The sequence below is a fragment of the Oryctolagus cuniculus genome, chromosome 15 (assembly GCF_051225735.1).
Source record: "Oryctolagus cuniculus isolate XC-2025 breed Fujian yellow rabbit chromosome 15, ASM5122573v1, whole genome shotgun sequence".
Taxonomy (NCBI): domain Eukaryota; kingdom Metazoa; phylum Chordata; class Mammalia; order Lagomorpha; family Leporidae; genus Oryctolagus; species Oryctolagus cuniculus.
Window position 1 is genome coordinate 85,454,985 of NC_142881.1, and position 18,958 is coordinate 85,473,942.

The 18,958-nt window shown below is 54.0% G+C and overlaps 1 protein-coding gene across 6 annotated transcripts in view; it reads left to right on the forward strand.

Moving 5' to 3' along the window:
• WDFY4 (WDFY family member 4) overlaps positions 1–18,958 on the forward strand; it is a 269,215-nt gene that overhangs the window by 44,315 nt on the left and 205,942 nt on the right. For all 6 annotated transcript variants that reach the window (XR_016221811.1, XM_089314169.1, XM_051837552.3 and 3 more), the window contains exons 7-11: positions 975–1,164; positions 3,426–3,583; positions 5,289–5,741; positions 8,998–9,102; positions 12,224–12,414. Coding sequence is in view for 5 of the 6 variants with exons in the window: in XM_089314169.1 (XP_089170295.1) it covers positions 975–1,164; positions 3,426–3,583; positions 5,289–5,741; positions 8,998–9,102; positions 12,224–12,414 (1,097 nt within the window). In the remaining variant the exon portion in view is untranslated. The remainder of the gene's footprint in view (positions 1–974; positions 1,165–3,425; positions 3,584–5,288; positions 5,742–8,997; positions 9,103–12,223; positions 12,415–18,958) is intronic.

Consider the following 18,958-nt stretch of genomic DNA (forward strand, 5'->3'; position numbering starts at 1 on the left):
AGCTCTGCCCCTGCAGCCCCCACTTCTAGGCACCAATCCCCTGGTGTGGGGAGCAATCCGGACTAGACTAAGTTACTCGAATTAGGACTTATTCTATGCATCTGCTCTCCCACAATATGGCGCTGGGAGAGAAGTGGGCAGCTTCCGCACAGCTGCCTCCAGTTCAACTAATTAACTGTAGGACTTGCTCCTGATTGGAGAGCAGCGTACTCAGCCGAGTTGGGATTGGCGGAGGAGGACTATAAAGGAGGAGAGAGACGGCATGCACCAGGAACATCTATGGGGAACATCTAAGGGAACCCGTGCAGCCCCCGAGAAAGCCGGCCGGCGGTGTGCCACTCCCCTGCGGAAGTGGGGAATGTGGCCAGGGGGAACTGCCCTTCCACGGAGGTGGAAGGGATAGTAGCCAACCCGGGAAGAACCAGCAGCAAACCCGGGGAGGGCCGAGCAGACGAAAAGAACAGCGCAGGGTCCTGTGTCGTTCCTCCACGAAGAGGGGGAGCGACACCCTGGCCTCCTTGGGACCTGAAACGCACCATCGTTTCGCTGCCCAGTGTCCCTGTGTCTTCCTGCACTCATCCGCCTTCCCCGTCCTTGCTTGCACCCGGCTGGTTTCAGCTCAGACCCCTGGCACACTCCGGTGCTGCTTCCCCAGAGGTGCTCTGGTCCTGAGTCTCGCCTCGCATTTTCTGGTGGGCCTGGGCTCGCCGCCTGCTGGGGGTCCGGGGCGCAGAGCGCACAGGCTGCGGACCTCTGCCGGGTCACCTGCTGGACCTGCCGAGTGTAGCTCTTGGGATGGAGCACCCCATGAGGCAGCCTCTGGATCCGGGATCCAGTAGCGGAAGTTTTGCACCTTTTCTCGCTCATGTCTGATGCCCAGCTGAACGTGGAGGTGGGATGGAGGAGCATGGGGTGACCCTGGCCGGAAACCTCTGGCTTCCGAGCTCAGCTGGGCTGTGCTTCCTTTTCTGCAGCCACCGACTGTGTGCGGCTCTCGCTGCAGAACCTCTCGCGGCTGGTGGACACGCTCCCCGCGCCCGAGGCGAGCGAGGCTGTGAGCCTGATCCTGAGCTTCGTGAAGGACTCGTACCCCGTCTCCTCGGCACTGCTGCTGGAGTTTGAGAATGGCGAGGGTTACCCGCTGCTGCTCAAGGTGTTACTGCGGTGAGTGGCGGTGCCTGGCGGGGGTGAGGAGGGATCCTTAGCACCGGAGCACTGCAACAAAATACCCGAGGAAACTAACGTTACAAAGACAAAGGCTTTGTTCTGCTTGCGGTTTTGGAAGTTCAAGTCCAAGGTCCAGCAGCTCCGTTGTTTTGGTCTTTGAGAAGGGCAGAGATGGGAGGGTGTGGAGAGTGACCGAGGGAGCACCCCACAGAGAATGAGAAAGCAGAGAGAGATAACAGCTGGCCTGAGTCAGGCTTTCATAACAGACCCCTTCACAGGGGCCACCTCCCAAGGGCATGCCCCCAGCCACCTAAGGACCTCCCACTGGGCCACCTCCTGGATGCCATGGTTGTCCTAAGCTTCTGTCCTCTTGGTCTCATTAACTTACGACTCTGGGGTTTCAATGTCCATGTGCCTTTGGGAGCCACATCTTCCTCAAACCGCAGTGGACTGCTTACTGCAGCATTGCAATGTGTGGGGACCACTGCCTTAGGGAATCCAGAGGCGACGGCGACTCCAGCTTCAGCAAGCCCACTTGCTGGTGGCACGTGCCCCTGGCATGCCGCTGGCTGAGTTCCACAGGTTGGAACCCACATGCCAGCATTGAGAGCTTTCTGGAGCTGCTGTGAGCTGTGCTGCCTGTGTCCTTAAGGAGTGTCTGGGAATCTACACACCCTCCCCCTCCCCCAGGGCAGGGAGGGGGGCAGGGGGCAGCTCTTGACCTTGACCTATGGGAACTGCTCTGTGCTCACACGACTGTTGGACTCAGGGCGCCCCGTGAGGCTCTTGCTTGATGGTGTTCTCGTGCCAGCTCCCTTCCCTTCGCTGTCTCCCACGGCCCCCACCCTGCTGGCATCCTACGGGATCAAATCCCAGAGGAGCTCCTTCTCTCTGCAATCCTTGAACGGTAGGAGGCCGAAGCAACAAGGCACTGTGCAGCTGGGCCTGGGCCCATTTCCTGTACTTGCCCTTGTTTGGGTCCTGGGACTGGAGGGAGGGCAAGGGACAGAGACCAAGGAGATCCCCGGATGGTGGCCTGCTTAAGGAGCCCGCCCTACAGAGCGCCAGGAGGGCCCCATCTCAGCTCCTGGGTTTGCCCTTCGGCAGGAACCGCTGTCCTGCTGTGATCGCTGGCACTCCTGAAACAGCAGGGCTGGGGGGGGTCTGGAGGGGCCCCCTCTGTGGGAGGAGAGCAAGGCAGCCGCTCTGCCCGCCAGTAGCTGGAAGCCAAAGCAGCCTCAGCCTCACGTCCACACAGGCTCCAGCAAAACGCAGCTCTTTCCCTCCCTTCCCTTTGCCGCTCTTTGGAAGTGGGAAGTCTCTCCTTTCGCAGAAGTCTCTCTGCGCTGCTGGTGCCTGAAACACATAGATGTGGGGGGAGGGGGGGGCTTCCTGTAGCTTTCCACAGCTTCTTGTATACAGCACTTACCCCTTAGCTGTGGGGGAAAAGTTCCAAAACACCCAGTACCTGCCCGAACCAGGGAGAGCCTGGAATATTTTTTTTTTAAGATTTATTTATTTATTTGAGAGTTACACACAGAGAAAAGGAGAGACAGAGAGAGAGAGAGAGAGAGAGAGAGAGAGCGCGCGAGCGAGCAAGCTTCCGTCGCTGGTTCATTCCCCAAATGGCTGCAATGGCTGGAGCTGTGTCGATCCAAAGCCAGGAGCCAGGAGCTTCTTCCAGGTCTCCCACATGGGTGCAGGGGTCCAAGGACTCGGGCCATCTTCTACTGCTTTCCCAGGCCACAGCAGAGAGCTGGATTGGAAGTTGAGCAGCCGGGACTTGAACTGGCACCCATATGGGATGCTGGCCCTGCAGGCAGCTGCTTTACCTGCTATGCCACAGTGCTGGCCCTGAGCCCAGAATCTTGTATCAGTCACTATTTTCCTGTCCATACACACCCATGACAAGTTCAACTTATAAATTAGACACAATAAAAGATCAACAACTAATAATAAAACAGGGTAATTAGAATGGCAAACTATAATAAAAGTGATTTCATGCTTATAAATTTACCTCTAAAATTTTCCAAGTCCATATTTTCAGACGGAAAACAAAACTGTAGATGAGGGAGGAGCCGAGTGTTCTGACTGCATTTAGGCCCAAGGCCGATGTTTGCTGACACAGCGGTGTTTGTCCAGGGCATCTAGTTCCTTGCCTGTTTGCCGAACCAGCTTGACCCTGGGTCTTCCTCACCATGGCAGATCTGCGTTGTCTCTGCAGAGGTGCAGGGAGCCGGCCTCCTCTGTCCCCACAGGTACGACGGGCTGGCCCCAGGGGAAGAGGACCACCACCTGGAGGAGCTGGTCGGGCTGGTGGTGTGGCTGACGACCTGCGGGAGGTCGGAGCTGAAGGTGTTTGACAGCGTCACTTACCCTCAACTTGACGGCTTCAAGTTCAATCACGAGGCTACTGGTGGGTGCTTCTGTGTCTCTGGGTGAACGAGAGAGTGAGAGCCGTGCCCTGGCAAGGCTGTGAAGGTCATGTCCCCGCTTGTGCACCTGCCGGTGCCGCGGGAGGGTCTGGTTCTGGCGTAACCTGTGGGGAGATTTACCTGTGGGTCTTATGGGCTCCCTTGCGTGGATTTTCCTGATGTGCATATGAGGGAGTTTGTCTTCTGTGGGGCTGAGAAGAAGCATTGCTTTAATAAGGCAGGTTCTCGAGGACTGGGAGAGGCCATGGTGCTGCCCCGGCCCCTGCTGCGCCTTGCACAGTGGGGACCTGGGAGAGCCACCCATGGTCGGAGTCAGTGACTCCTCTGTGCTTTGGGGTACTGATTGGCTGATGAACTAAATCAGCATTCAGGCTGCTGGCCCTCCGCCCCATGCTGTGTGGACCGGCCAGGGGTCTGCCCCTAAAAGTCCTCTGTGGGGACTGTCACACTTACACTGGGCTGTGGTCTGCTACATGAGTAGGTGGTAAATGTTTTGGGCCATGACATGAGCTGGGACAATCAGGAAACTCTGGCCACTGGGAGTTTTTGACAGACCTAGTGACATTGTGCCAATTTCTAGCTTTATCCATATTCTCTCTGAAATCACTGATCTGATCAAGAAGAATTGGCACTTTTTTTTTTTTTTTTTAATTTGAGAAGCAGAGAGACAAAAAGAGACAGATAGACTTTCCCTCCACTGGTCCACTCTCCTGATGCCCACAGTCGTCAGAGTTGGACCAAGGCTAAAGCTGGGAGCCAAGAACTCAATCCTGGTCTCCCAGAGAGGTGGCAAGAACCCAGTTGCTTGCTGCCTCCCAGGGTCCTGGAGTGAGTACTGAGGGCTAAGTGTGGGTTGTCGGAAGGGGTGCAGCCTGGAGAGGCATGGTGGCCTGAAACAGAGTGGGGTGAGGCTGGAGAAATAAGGGCTCTGTAGAAAGAGGCAGGGAGCTGCAGAGCTGCAGGGGCCAGGTGGAGAAGCACTGGGGGCGGGACACCCTGTGGCAGGGTCCCATCAGCTAGGAGTTTCAGAGGCATCTCTGGCATCAAGGCAGAGAGCTCTGGGAGTGCAGCTTTCTGATCAGGGGTCTCCTGGGTGAGGGAGAATGAGGCTTAACCTGCAACCTGGAGGGAAGGACTGAGATGGGTTAGTGAGGTGCATGTGTTTAACAGCTTGTCTAGGAACGAAGCTGACTGTGCGTAGTCATCTTTAAGATCATTTGCTTTAAATCAATGGAAACCAATCCTCCCAGCCCAGAGCCATCCAGTGGAAATACACTGCAGGCCGTATTTCTGACTTTTAAATGGTAAGGAAAAAACACAGGTTAAATTATTTTGGGGCATGTATTTTATTTCACACAGTATGTCCCCAGGATTACCATACAAATGACTGTTAGTAGGATGTGATTCAATCTTTGCTCGTGCTGTCTCAGGAGCCCAGAGTCTATCTGACACTCGCGGGACAACTCCATTCTCAGCGGCTGCAGCTGGAGTACTCAGTTATCCGCTGCGTCTCGCATCGTATGCTCTAGCTTGCCTCGCAATCTGGATTTCAGATAGGCAGTGTGCACACAGGAGCTGGGAAGCTGAACCTTAAATGCCACAGTCTCGTGATAACCCAAGCTCGTGTTTCTAGACAGAGGCGGGAGAACTGACTGGGGCGGGGCTTGTTCTTGTGTCCATTTTCAGGAGTGACCGTTAAGAATCTCCAGGCCTTCCAGGTCTTGCAGAGTGTCTTCCACAAGGCCAGCAACTCTGTCCTCTGCATGCAAGTCCTGTTGGCCATCAGGACCATGTGGACCTGGAATTCTCGCAACTTCTTCCTGCTGGAGTGGACGCTGCAGCCCATCTCGCAGTTTGTGGAGATCGTGGCCTTGAAGCCGGTGCCAGTGCAGGTGCACTTCTTCCAGCTGCTGGAGGCGCTGGTGTTTGAGCTGCACTATGTGCCGCACGAGATCCTGCGCAAGGTGCAGCGTCTGATCAAGGAGAGCCCTGTGCCGTCCTGCACCCTCGTGGCCCTGCGGAGTGTCCTCAGGATTGCGGGCAAGGATCCGCTCTTCACCGACATCTTCCGGGACTCGGGGCTCCTGGGCCTGCTGCTGGCCCAGCTGCGGAAGCAGGCCAAGATCATGAGGAAGTCAGGTGCTGTCCAGCTGTCCCGAGAGGGAGGCGGGTGGATGGGCTGGGGTCAGTGTTCGCCTGGCCTGGTCTGCGTGCCAGGCCAGCTGCCATCCGCTGCAACAATCAAAGTGAACGAGCCCATGCCACAGGGTGCTAGAGGGCCAGGGAAGGTGCCCTTAGGACACACAGGAGCCTCCCATTCTCCCCCGTGAGGAGGCCAGAGGGACAGGAGCAGCTTTCCACAGGCCTGGGGCTAACGTGGGCCTGGTGAATCCTCAGCTTTCAGCATCTGCTGCCCTGGGCACTGGGTATGTAGATGGCAAGACAGCAGGGACAGTGGAAGGGAGCAAAAGCTCAAAGGGGCCTGAGAGGCCTGCGCCGTGGCTCGCTCGGCTGGTCCTCTGCCTGCAGCGCCAGCACCCCAGGTTCTAGTCCTGGTTGGGGCGCCGGGTACTGGTCCTGGTTGCTCCTCTTGCAGTCCAGCAGGGCAGGGAGGATGGCCCAAGTCCTTGGGCCCTGCACCCGCATGGGAGACCAGGAGGAAGCACCCTGCTCCTGGCTTCAGATCGGCGCGGTGCCAGCCGTGGCGGCCACTGGGGGAGTGAACCCATGGAGGGAGGACCTTTCTCTCTCTCTCTCTCTCTCACTGACTATAACTCTACCTGTCAAATAAAAATAAAAATAAAAGGGGCCTGGGCTTCTGGGGGCCCTTTGGGGTCTGCTAGGAGTGAGTGGGTCTGACTTGGCTCACTCTGTGCTGTCGGGGTGACCCACCAGTGCTGTGCTGGCCAGGCACCTCCCTCTGCATCTTGGTCCCATATTTGTGTGCCCCCTGGCTCCATGGCAGTGCCCCCTTCCCCCTTGCTCTTACCTCAACCCCTGCAGTGTGGGATCCTGTCTAGGTCCCTTCTGTCCTAATGGGGGTGCACAGCCCCACTTACTCTGCTGGGATCACTCTGTGTGGTGCGTGCACCTCCCGCCTGCACCACCTTTCAAACACAAAGGAGGGTGTGAAAGCCCCCTTCCCCTCCTGGTGGTGTCCACCCCGCGTGTTGACACTTGCAGGATATCAACCTGGAGCAGGATGCTGGGTTGCAGGAACCTGGCCTCTTACCTTCCCGTCCTCTCTTCTCCCGTTGCACTGGCTGGGAGGAGCCGAGGGCTCAAGCCTTGAGCTGCCCTGGGGATTGTGCTTCAGCCTCAAGCCAAGCTCGTTGCTTTGTCTGTGTCCTGAGCCTCCCAGAGAGGAAGAAGCTACAGGAGGGAGAAGGGGATTGGAGTCCGCCCACTGGAGCTGCAGTCCTGGCTGTGTTAGCCACAGGCTGGGAGGCCCTGAGCGGGTTTCCTCGTCCCTAACGTGGGCCCCTCTCCTCTCTGCAAGGTGCGGGTGGTCCCATCTGCATCATTGCCCTGTTGTGAGAATGGGACCAGGAGGTACCTGAGAACACCTGCTGTTGGGTCTGGTATGTGGGAGGTGTCCCAGAGGCGTTCGTCCCCATGGCCCTGTGGCCCCGGTGCTCCTGCGTGGGGGACCCAGAGGCCCTCCAGGACGAGCGCAGGACCCTCCCCAGGAACAGGGCTGCGGGTGGATGAGCCCCAGGAGGCTTTGTGTGTCTGGGCCCTGCCGCCAGGCCCTGCACCGTGTTTGGCTAGGTGCTTCTCATGACTGCTCAACACCCTCTTGTTTTCAACCCCATTGTGAGAGGAGCCAGTTGTTGCCCACCTTGCCTTCCCCCACCCCCCCAGTGGCTCCCTGCGAATCCTTTGCTTGGCCTTTTCCTTTCGTGTTCCTGTGTGGTTGTAGCTGAGGGTGGCTTTTTTTTTTTTTTTTTTTTTTTTGACAGAGTGGACAATGAGAGAGAGAGACAGAGACAGAGAGAAAGGTCTTCCTTTTGCCATTGGTTCACCCTCCAATGGCCACCACGGCCGGCGCGCCGCACTGATCCGAAGGCAGGAGCCAGGTGCTTCTCCTGGTCTCCCATGGGGTGCAGGGCCCAAGCACTTGGGCCATCCTCCACTGCACTCCCGGGCCACAGCAGAGAGCTGGCCTGGAAGAGGGGCAACCGGGACAGAATCCGGTGCCCCGACCGGGACTAGAACCCGGTGTGCCGGCGCCGCAAGGTGGAGGATTAGCCTAGTGAGCCGTGGCGCCGGCTGAGGGTGGCTTTGTTCCCCAGAGCTGTGACCCCTCGTAGGAGAATCTGAACTTCGTGTGAGCTGCTGCACCCCCTCTTACTTTGTGCTCCCTGTTGTAAATGTGTGTTTTCAGAAGCATCTCATTAAGAACATCTCGTGTTTCCGAGCTGCTCTGTCCGCTGGCTCACAAACTGCTCATTCCCCAAGTATGTACTGGGCTTCTGATTTGTGTCAGGCATTTTCCTGGCACTGGGGAACCAGGGGTGAACCAGGAAGCCCGGTGTTGCCCTTGTGGATCCAGCGAGCCTCCTTTTTATTCCAAATCTCTCTCCCTCTCTCTCTTCTCTGTAAGATTTATTATATTTATCTGAAAGGTAGAGTTACAGAGTGAGAAAGAGAGAGAGAGGTCTTCCATCTGCTGGTTCACTCCCCAGATGGCCACAACAGCCAGGGCTGGGCCAGGCTGAAGCCAGGATCCTGCAGCTTCATCCAGGTCTCCCATATGGGTAGCAGGGGCCCAAGCACATGAGCCATCCCCTCCTGCTTTCCCAGGTGCATTAGCAGGGAGCTGGATCAGAAGTGGAGCAGCTGGGACTCAAACCGGCGCCCATGTGGGATGGGATGCCGGCGTTGCACATGGCAGCTTAACTGGCTGTGCCACGGTGCTGGCTCTACCCCAGAATCTTGCGAGCTTCTCCAGAGCTCAGATGTGAGCTGGAGTCCTCCCTCCAGGGTCTGAATGGCAAACTCTTAAAGTAGGGAGAGGAACGTGAAGGGGGCAGGGTCTGCGTGTGAATCCTGACAACGCTTCTCAAAGAGTGGTTCCCACACCAGCCCAGTAGCATCACTGGGGATCTTGTTGCAAAAGCAAATGACAGGACCTCACTCCAGACTTACGCAGCCTAGCCTGGGGCTCTGGGTTTCTACAACAAACCGTCCACGGGTTGCTGCTGAGCGCAAGTTGGAGAAGCCATTGCTGGGAGAGTGTGGCAGGGTTAACTCATGGCCTGGGAGGCACGCTCCCCTGTGTTGGAAGCATTGAACTCACGTCTCGTGCAGAGGATTGAAAACTAACAGAAGTCAGAGATCTGGGGTCATACCACGGTGCTTAATTGTTCTTGTTGTTTCTGAAACATGGCAGGAAACAAAGAGTCGAGTCCTGGCGCTCAGCACCCAGAGAGAGAACTCACTTGCGTGATGCTGAACGTCGTGGTCACACTCTTGAAAGGCTCGGTGCGAAACGCAGGTAAAGGGAGATACAGTCTTGCCAGCCATTGCTTTGGAAAGCATGGACGGTTTCCTGCTGACCTGGGTCAGTGTTCGAGGGCCAAAGAACCAGCGCGGACCCCGGGGCCAGTGTCCGCCTGCTGGTTGGGGTTCAGGGATCATCAGTACGTTGGTAGACACCTTAGTCAGTGCTTTCTACTTCTAAGGATGTGAAATAAAGTTAGTGAGCAAAGAGGCTATGCTTAATCTAGCATTTTCTTTTAAAGATTTATTTATTTATTTGAAAAGCAGAGATTACAGAGAGAGAGAGAGAGGGAGGGAGGGAGAGAGACACACAGAGACAGACGCACATACACACACAGACACACACACACACAGAGGTCTTCCACCCACTTGTTCACTTTCCAAATGGCTGCAATGGCCAGGGATGGGCCAGGCTGGAGCCAGAGGCCAGGAGCTTCTTCCCAGTCTCCCACGTGGGTGGCAGGAACCTAAGCACTTTGGCCATCCTCTGTTGCTTTCCAGGGTACATTAGCAGGGAGCTGGATTGGAAATGGAGTAGCTGGGTCTCGAACTAGTGTCCATATGGGATGCTGGCACTACAGGTATTGGCTTTACCCACAATGCCACAGAGCTGGCCCCGGTCTAACATTTTTTAAATGCATGAGATCACAGGGACCCCCTCCCCCATTTTCAAGTACAACCTGCACTTACTACAGTACTTTCAAAAAATGTAGGCCCCAAGCATAAAACAGGCAAAGACAGCTAGTCATTTATAAGACGTATAATCTGATGTACTCACTGCCCATGCTGGAGTCAACAGCTCCATCCACCAACACATTTTAGTTTCCTAAGATTGTGTGAGTTCCAAGTCCTTAAAGAACAAATGCACAATATACATGTATTTATACGTTATATAAGAAATGCACCAACAACGTCACATGAGTGGGTTTGGTGACTTGGCCATCTTTATCTGAGGCCTTCACGGGTTGATTCTCCCAGATGTGAAGGGTTGGTCGTTTCATTATTGCAGAAGGAATCTCCAATACCAGTCTGCAAAGGGTTCTGTGGAGGTGCTGGTTAAGAGGCACATTTCTAGGCTGACTCCCAAACATTTTATTAGTAGTGGGCCTAGGAAGAGTGCCAGGATCTGCTTAATTAAAGAATATATTAGGCCAGCGCTGTGGCTTACTAGGCTAATCCTCCGCCTCGCGGCGCCGGCACACCGGGTTCTAGTCCTGGTTGGGGTGCTGGTTCTGTCCCGGTTGCTTCTCTGCCAGTCCAGCTCTCTGCTGTGGCCTGGGAAGACAGTGGAGATGGCCCAAGTGCTTGGGCCCTGCACCCGCATGGGAGACCAGGAAGAGGCTCCTGGCTCCTGGCTCCGGTGCAGTGCCGGCTGTAGCGGCCATTTGGGGGGTGAACCATCGGAAGGAAGACCTTTCTCTCTGTCTCTCTCTCACTGTCTAACTCTGCCTGTCAAAAAAAAAAAAAGGAATATAATAATTAATTAATAAGAGATAGAGAGCTACTCCCCCCACCCCAATTCATTCCCCCAGTGCTGAAGCTGGGAGCCGCAGACTCCATCCAGGCCTCCTTCCTGGATCACTCACCTCCCTGCGTCCAGCTTAGCAGAGAGCTGGAGTCATGAGCCAGAGCTAGGGACCAAACCCAGGGACTCTGATGTGGTACAGGGTCATCCTGACCCACGTCTTAACCATCAGGCCGAATGCATGGCCCCAGGGATCTACCTTGAAGGGAGTTTTCATGTAGGAAGCACCCAGCCCATAACTGGAGCAGCCCTGCCTGAAGTGGAGCAGACCTGCTGGAATCCACGTGGAGCCATTCGAAGGGTGCCGTTCCTGGATAGCTTCTGTTCCAGACAGAGGGCTCCAGATAGCGATCCTGGGGAAGAAGTGCCTGGAATTGCTTCACAGCACAACTATACCACCAGCCGGGCTTCCTTAGTGCTCCCCCACCCCGTTCTACCTAGGAAGCAAATCTGTCCTTACCTTGGGTGCTGGTTTGCTTCCCGTTAGAATTGTGGCAGAGAGAGGGGACACCTGCTGGGAAATAAAGGGAGAGACAGATCTAGTTTTATTGTACAGAGACTCTCTTGAGTGTATTTCTGCTACCTTGATCTTATCTTCTATGGGCAGATATTGGTCAAAAGATTTTTTTAAAGAAGTATTTTATTTTCTTTTTAAAAAAAAGATTTATTTATTTATTTATTTGAAAGTCAGAATTACACACACACACACACACACACACAGAAAGAGAGAGAGAGAGGAGAGAGAGAGAGAGAGGTCTTCCATCTGATGGTTCACTCCCCAATTGGCCGCAATGGCTGGAGCTGTGCAGATCCAAAGCCAGGAGCCAGGAGCTTCCTCCGGGTCTCCTGCACACGTGCAGGGGCTCAAGGACTTGGGCCAGCTTCCACTGCTTTCCCAGGCCATAGCAGAGAGCTGGATCAAAAGTGGAGCAGCCAGGTCTCGAACCAGCACCCATTTGGGATGCTGGTTCTTCAGGCCATGGTGTTAATCCGCTGTGCCACAATGCCAACAAAGTTTTTTTTTTTTTTTTAAAGTAGTCTCAGTGGCGAAGAGAGAAGTTTCTCTTCCCTTTCTCACTTTAAGGGTGGATGTGGCTTACCAAAAAAAAAAAGCATGAATGGGCAAATGATTTAAATATAGCAAAACAGGCTTTGAAAATTTTTTAAAAAATATTTTTTATGTATTTGAAAGAGTTAGAGAGAGAGAGAGAGAGAGAGAGAGAATCTTCCATCTGCTGTTTCACTTCCCAAATGGCTAAACTGGCTGGAGTTGGGCTGATCCAAAGTCAGGAGCCAGGAGCTTCTTCCGGGTCTCCCACGTGGGTGCAGGGGCCCAGGGACTTGGGCCATCTTCTACTGCTTTCCCAGGCCACAGCAGAGAGCTGGATGGGAAGTGGAGCAGCTGGGACTCAAACCAGTGCCCATATGGGATGCCGGCACTGCAGACGGCAGCTTTACCCGCTACGCCACAGCGCCAGCTCCTTGAACATTTTAAGAGAATGCTTTCCTTGAGATTTACGCTAAGGTTCTGACCCCCCTGCCCCGGCCCCCTGCCCTGGCTGCGGCCCCATCCTGTCCGTCTGGCCCACAGTTGTCCTGAAGGACCATGGCATGGTGCCCTTCATCAAGATCTTCCTGGATGACGAGAGCTACCGGGCGGCCGCGCTCAGCATCCTGGAGCAGCTGTCCGTGATCAACGCCGAGGAGTACATGAGCATCATCGTGGGCGCCCTGTGCTCGTCCACTCAGGGGGAGCTGCCGCTCAAACTGGACCTCCTGCAGGTGATTTCCCAGCCTCCCGTGAATGGGCACCAGGGGGCTCACGCATACCAGGCACTCATCCATTCACACGGTTGGCCACTGTCCTCTTAGGCAGTGCTCCCTGCTGTGGCAGCAGACCCTCCGTCCTCAACAGCCTGACACACTAGAGACTTTTTCCTGGGGTTTAGTCCAATCAGTGATTGGGGGATTGTCACCCGGAGACAGCCGTCACCTGGCTGTCTTAACTCAGCCGGCAGATCAGAGAAGGAGAGGCCCTGGGGAACTGCACAAGGCATCCTTGTTCAGGTCTAGAATTGGCATACAGTTTGGCAGAACACTGGGCAGGACCCACCTGGGTGCAAGGGGTAATGGGATATGTAGTCCCTGGCTGGCAGGACCCACCTGGATGCAAGGGGTGATGGGAAATGTAGTCCCTGGCTAGGCAGCTAGGGACACTGTATGCTGTAGACAGGGAGCCTTGTTACTTGGTGACCAACACAACTGCCTGGTTGGCTTGAGTCCCTCTAGCATCTTGCAGTGGCCAAGTCTGATGCAGAGTGTCTGGGGCGTTTGGTGGAATGAGCAGCTGGGAGCTCACAGACCCGTTAGGGCGGTCAGTGTCCTGGGCAGACACTGAGCGTGCGTGGGCTGCTGTGGGAGCAGAGAAGCAGGGTGGGGAGGCTCGCAGAGGTGGGGGCGCGTGAGCTGGGAGAGGAAGTGCAGAGTGGTCAGGTGTGTGGAAGTGGTGCAGGGGCGAGCAAGACTGGCTTGGGACCCATGAGTGGTGGCGTGAACTAGAGGCTTCGGCTGGCTTGCGACGAATCACCAAAGGGCCTCGGAGCAGTTGAGGGGCTGTCATAAAAATCACCCCTCCCCTCCATCCGCCCCCCTCCAGTCCCGATTTTGGTGCTGTTCCTTCTTCCCGCTCCTTTTGTGCCTTGGGGTCTGTGGGCTTTTCTCGGTATTGCGGTATTGAGCAGTGGTAAGGTGGACTTCCACCCCCGGGAGCTCACTCTGGGACTTCCTGCGCATAAAACAGCATGACCACCCACGCTGCATTTATGTGTCATTGACGAACCCCACTTGATTACTGATGGATTGAAAAAAAAGGGCAGTTGCTCTGACTCCCCCGATGCGGTAACCATCAACCTAACTTACTTATATATGGGGATATCTCTGTATGGAATATTTTTACAATGTAGAAAATGGCGTTTGGTCCTTGACTTCGTTTATCTGTAGGGTCAGTATCAGACATTGACATGGTTGCTCCGGCCATCGGGGCTTCGTGTGGCTGTGGCATCATGAGTGGTCCCTCCACTGGTGACTTTAGGGCCACAATGATCACGCCTTCACAGACAACAAAAACCCAGGTTATTGAACGACAGGGACCCACATACCAGCGCAGATGATGTATAGGAAACAAAAGGAGACTTCAATGTCTTTAGAAAGACACTTGCCTATCATAATTACAGGAGTTGAAAGGACGGCAAGGCAGAGAGTAAGAGAAGGCAGAGGAATACCAAGAACTGGTAGAAGTTTCTGGTGGGTGTTTAGCTTGCTGGAGAAGATTCCAGTGTCCCATGTTGGAGAACCTGGGCTTGATTCTCCACTCTGCCTTTTGACTCCAGCTAAGGCACACCCTGGGGAGGAGCAGGGAGGCCTTCAGTAATGGGGCCCCTGTGGGAGACCTGGATTGAACCCCTGGCTGCTGGGTTCAGCCCCAGCCCAGCCCTGGCCATGTGAGCATTTGGGTCAGCAAATAGGAGTACTCTTTTTTTCTCTCTCTCTCCTCTCTGTCTCTCAAGTTAATTTTCTAAATAGATAAGAGAAAGAGTAAATACAAATTTAGAGTTGGGAAGGACCTTACATTTCATGAGGTCCAATCTGTTTTTTAATAAAGATTTATTTATTTATTTATTTGAAAAGCAGAGTTACAGAGAGAGAAAAGGAGACACACACACACACACACACACACACACACACACACAGATCTTCCATCTGCTGTTTCATTTCCAGACGGCTGCAACAGCCAGGGCTGGGCCAGGCTGAAGCCAGGAGCCGGGAGCTTCATCCAGGTTTCCCACAAGGGTAGCAGGGCCCAAGCACTTGGGCCATTGATTATTTGCTACTTTCCTAGGCGCATTAGCAGGGAGCTGGATCAGAAGTGGAGTAACCAGGACTCCAACAAGCGCCCATATGGGATGCTGACATTAGCTTCTTTTTTGTTTTGTTTTGTTTTTTAAAGAATTGTTTTATTTCTTTGAAAGATTGAGTTACAGAGAGAGGTAGGACCAGAGAGAGAGAGAGAGAGAGAGAGAGAGAGAGGTCTTTCATCCCACTGGTTCACTCCCCAAATGGCTGCAATGGCCAGAGCTGAGCCAATCTGAAGCCAAGAACCATGAGCTTCTTCCTAGTCTCCCACGTGGGTGCAGGGGCCCAAGCACGTGGGTTTTCCCAGGCCATAGCAGAGAGCTGGATTGGAAGAAGAGCAGCCAGGACTTGAACTGGTGCCCATATGGGATGCTGACACAGCAGGCCAGGGCTTTAACCTGCTGCACCACAGCGCCAGCCCCTGGCATTAGCTTCTTAACCCACGATGCTGCAGCGCCAGCCTCAGTGTGGTCCAGGCATCTAATAAAAAATGGGTACTTGAAAAGTTTGTGCAAAGTGGAATGAAGCTAAGTTTATTTTGGTGCAAAAAAAAAATTGAAATCTAGGCATAGTCTAGCTGTAGCATGCACTTTCCACAAACTTTGAAGCCCTCTTGGCTTAGACAAAGAGAAGCATCCAGCAAGCCTCAGTGACTAATGTCACAGGACCGGTAAATGGCGAGGTTGAGTTTGTCTAAGACTGGCAGCTGGAGATCCAACGGTCGTTCCACTGCGCCACACTGCCGGCTGCGTTTTCCTGTGTCTCGGTTCAGCTTGGTTCTTGTGTCTGATTGGAAGAGGGTAGGCACCACCGAAGCAGCCAGAACTTGGGATTTCTCTGGAGTGAGCATGTGTTTCTGACATTTCTGGGGGGAGCACCCAGCAGCCCTGCAGAAAGGGGAGCTGCGCTTCTGCCTCACGGGGAGGGGAGCGGTGCTTTTGTGTGCCAGGTTGAGAGGAACGTTCTGTGTTCCCGGAAGGCTCCTCTTGTTGACCCTGGAGTCCAGAGACGCCTTATTGGAGTGCCAGCCCTGGGGTAATAGGACTGCGCCTCCAGCATTAGCAGTGCAAAGCCATTATGGTGTTTTACAGATTCAATATCATTTCCGAGCCGCACTCTGAAGAGAGCCCATGAGGCAGGAACGCGCGGTGAACTTATTTAACAAAGTCGCAGCCGGCTCTCAAGTGCTGTCTTCTCCCCGGACGCCGCGTCAGTGCTGGGCAGCAGGGAGGCCCCAGGAGCTGCTGTTGCCCTCACTGCTGCTGCCGCAGTGGGTGATGGGGAGGGGACCCCCCCAGGAGTCCATTCCAGGCTCACTCACCATGGACGGGATAGGATGCATGGTGTACATATTTGTCTCTAAGTCGTCTTCAGAACCCCTTGGCACTTTGGCGACAAAGGTGTAAGATGAGCTATTTCTGGCTGCATCTCCCCTTTTAGAAGTGGAGAAGTGGCCGGCGCTGCGGCTCACTAGGCTAATCCTCCGCCTGCGGCGCCAGCACCCTGGGTTCTAGTCCCAGTTGGGGTGCCGGATTCTGTCCCGGTTGCTCCTCTTCCAGTCCAGCTCTCTGCTGTGGCCCGGGAGTGCAGTGGAGGATAGCCCAAGTCCTTGGGCCCTGCACCCGCATGGGAGACCAAGAGGAGGTACCTGGCTCTTGGTTTCGGATCAGTGCAGTGCGCCGGCCGCAGTGCGCTGGCTGTAGCGGCCACTTGGGGGATGAACCAACAGAAAAAGGAAGACCTTTCTCTTTGTCTCTCTCTCTCTCACTGTGTAACTCTGCCTGTCAAAAAAAAAAAAAAAAAAAAAAAAAAAAAAAAAAAAGTGGAGAAGTGAAGTGGCTCCTGCCTGCAGGGTTTGTGTCGATAAAGTGGGTGGGCTGTAGGATGAGGGGAACATGGGAGAGTGAGGGTACGGGAGGCAGGGGGAAAGGTGGTTCCCACTGCCTGACAGAGGGTTGCCAACACAGCTACCTGGTTGACTCAAGCACACCGTGGCATCCCTGTGCCCCATCCACGTGCCAAATCTGCCAGCCACTCCAGGCAAGACCAGCCAAGGGCAAGTCATTTCCCAAATCCAGAGGCGCTTCCAGATCGACACGCAAGCACACGTGACTTCACCCCCTAATTCTGGCAAATGATAACCGAGTTAAAGAATAATGTAAGCAAATGAATTTCCTCTCTGTGGCCGGGGGAAGGGGGGCGTGATTGGGTTATGCACAAATTCAGATTGATTTGCTAATATACATTTAGCTGTTCAACTCGGAGCTTAATCGCATTAGCTCACCAGTCTTCCAGCATGACACATGGAAAATTATGAGGAATAACAAATAATAGAATGTGAAATAAATCCTGTTAGTCCTAACGTAGTTAGCGCTTTGCTGCAGGCATCCATATTATAGATCCAAGCTGGAGGAATACTAACTCAGAGACGATGACATGCTAACCGAGTTAAGGACGAGAAAATGTGCTTAACGCTGACCTTCTTTGAAATGTGTCAACCCTAGCCTGATTACTTTGACTTCGGCTGATTAAATTTACTCCCTTCCTCGGACTCGGAAGCCTGTGTGATGCATGAGCATGCAAAGTTGAATGACAGTAATGGAGACCCTCCTCCCAGGCTCTGGGGTCCTGACAAATCGGTTCCCGAAGTCGCGAAGTATTTATTTGCCTTTATGATAGAAATGTCTCTCTTTAGTCGCTATGAAATTAAGCCTTTGTAATTGGATTTTGCACTCTTTACTTTATGACTCTGCAAATATGAAATTAACCCCATCCTCAGGAATAATAGAGCCGTCTAAGTTCTAATGAGATTACCCCCATTTTAGATAATGACTCGGAATTTCATAAATCAAACAAAGCAACAATTAAGGACAGCCAGCCCTTCCTCCTCCCCCGCCCGACGGAGGAAGAAAATGGCCGGCTAGGAACTGCAGGGGGCGGGCCCTCGGAGGGAAGTGGATGGTGATGAAGGCCAATATTGGGTTGCTTCTGTTTTGAAAATACTGGCCCTCAGCCCTCTTTGAATGATGGCTCTTTTGAGCAGTGTCTGGTTGCAAGCTGGACAATTCAAAGGCAGATCCGAGAGGGAAAAGGGGGTTTATGGTCATCTAGGGTTCAGGCTGTTGCTTATTTTTTTAAAAAATATTTTATTTATTTATCTGAGAAGTAGAGTTACAGATACACACACACACACACAGAGAGAGAGAGAGAGAGAGAGAGAGAGGTCTTCCATCTGCTGGTTCACTCCCCAAATGGCTGCAGCAGCCGGAGCTGGGCCAATCCAAAGCCAGGAGCCAGGAGCTTCTTACGGGTCTCTCACACGGGTGCAGGCGCCCAAGGACTTGGGCCATCTTCCACTGCTTTCCCAGGCCATAGCAGAGAGCTGGATTGGAAGTGGAGCAGCCAGGACTCTAACCGGTGCCCATAAGGGATGCCGACACTGTGGGCACTTAGCCTACTGTGCCACAGCGCTGGCCTCAAACCATTGCTTATAACCTGCTTGTCTTTGTCTTTCTATCATTCTCCCGCTTGGGTATTTGTTTTGTCATATGTGCTGTCGTTCACAGAACAGTTTCATTCATTGGTTTTCTCTGCCTTTACCAAGAAGGAGTATAGGGAGCCTCTGAAAACAGGTTCGTGTCATCAAGCTGGAGATTTCGGATGTGTTTGGGATGGGTTCATTTTTCACCACACACATCATGCGACCAGGTGCAAGGTCGGTTGAGACGGTGAGACGTGTGCATGCCACATGCTAACGTGGAGCCGTGTGTGTGTGTGTGTGTGTGATCAGTTGGAAGGAAGGGGCCGCAAGTGCCACATGTGTTGGGATTAGAGTGCATTTTCAGCTCTGTTGCAGAAATCGTAATCTGTGGGGAGTGAGATGTTCCCACCAGGCAGGCATACCTTCCCCACACCTGCCTTAGGCTCTCTCAGCCCCAGGGGTGGATGGATGGGGCAGATGGCTTTAGGGGCTGTCTACACAGAGGAAGGCTTTCCCTGGTCTATACCATGGACTTTCACACTCATGGAGAATCAACATTCTAGAAGAAACTTGCCCTAGCAACATACGTGCTTGTCTTTTTTTTTTGACAGGCAGAGTGGACAGTGAGAGAGAGAGAGACAGAGAGAAAGGTCTTCCTTTGCTGTTGGTTCACCCTTCAATGGCCGCTGCAGCCGGCTCACCGCGCTGATCTGATGGCAGGAGCCAGGTGCTTCTCCTGGTCTCCCATGGGGTGCAGGGCCCAAGCACTTGGGCCATCCTCCACTGCACTCCCGGGCCACAGCAGAGAGCTGGCCTGGAAGAGGGGCAACCAGGACGTGCTTGTCTTTAAGGATCTGTCTGCAAGCAAAATTCTCTCCTGGACTTTGAGCCAAAATCTGACTCAGCCAGGTCTTGGCCTTATCCAGGAGGAGA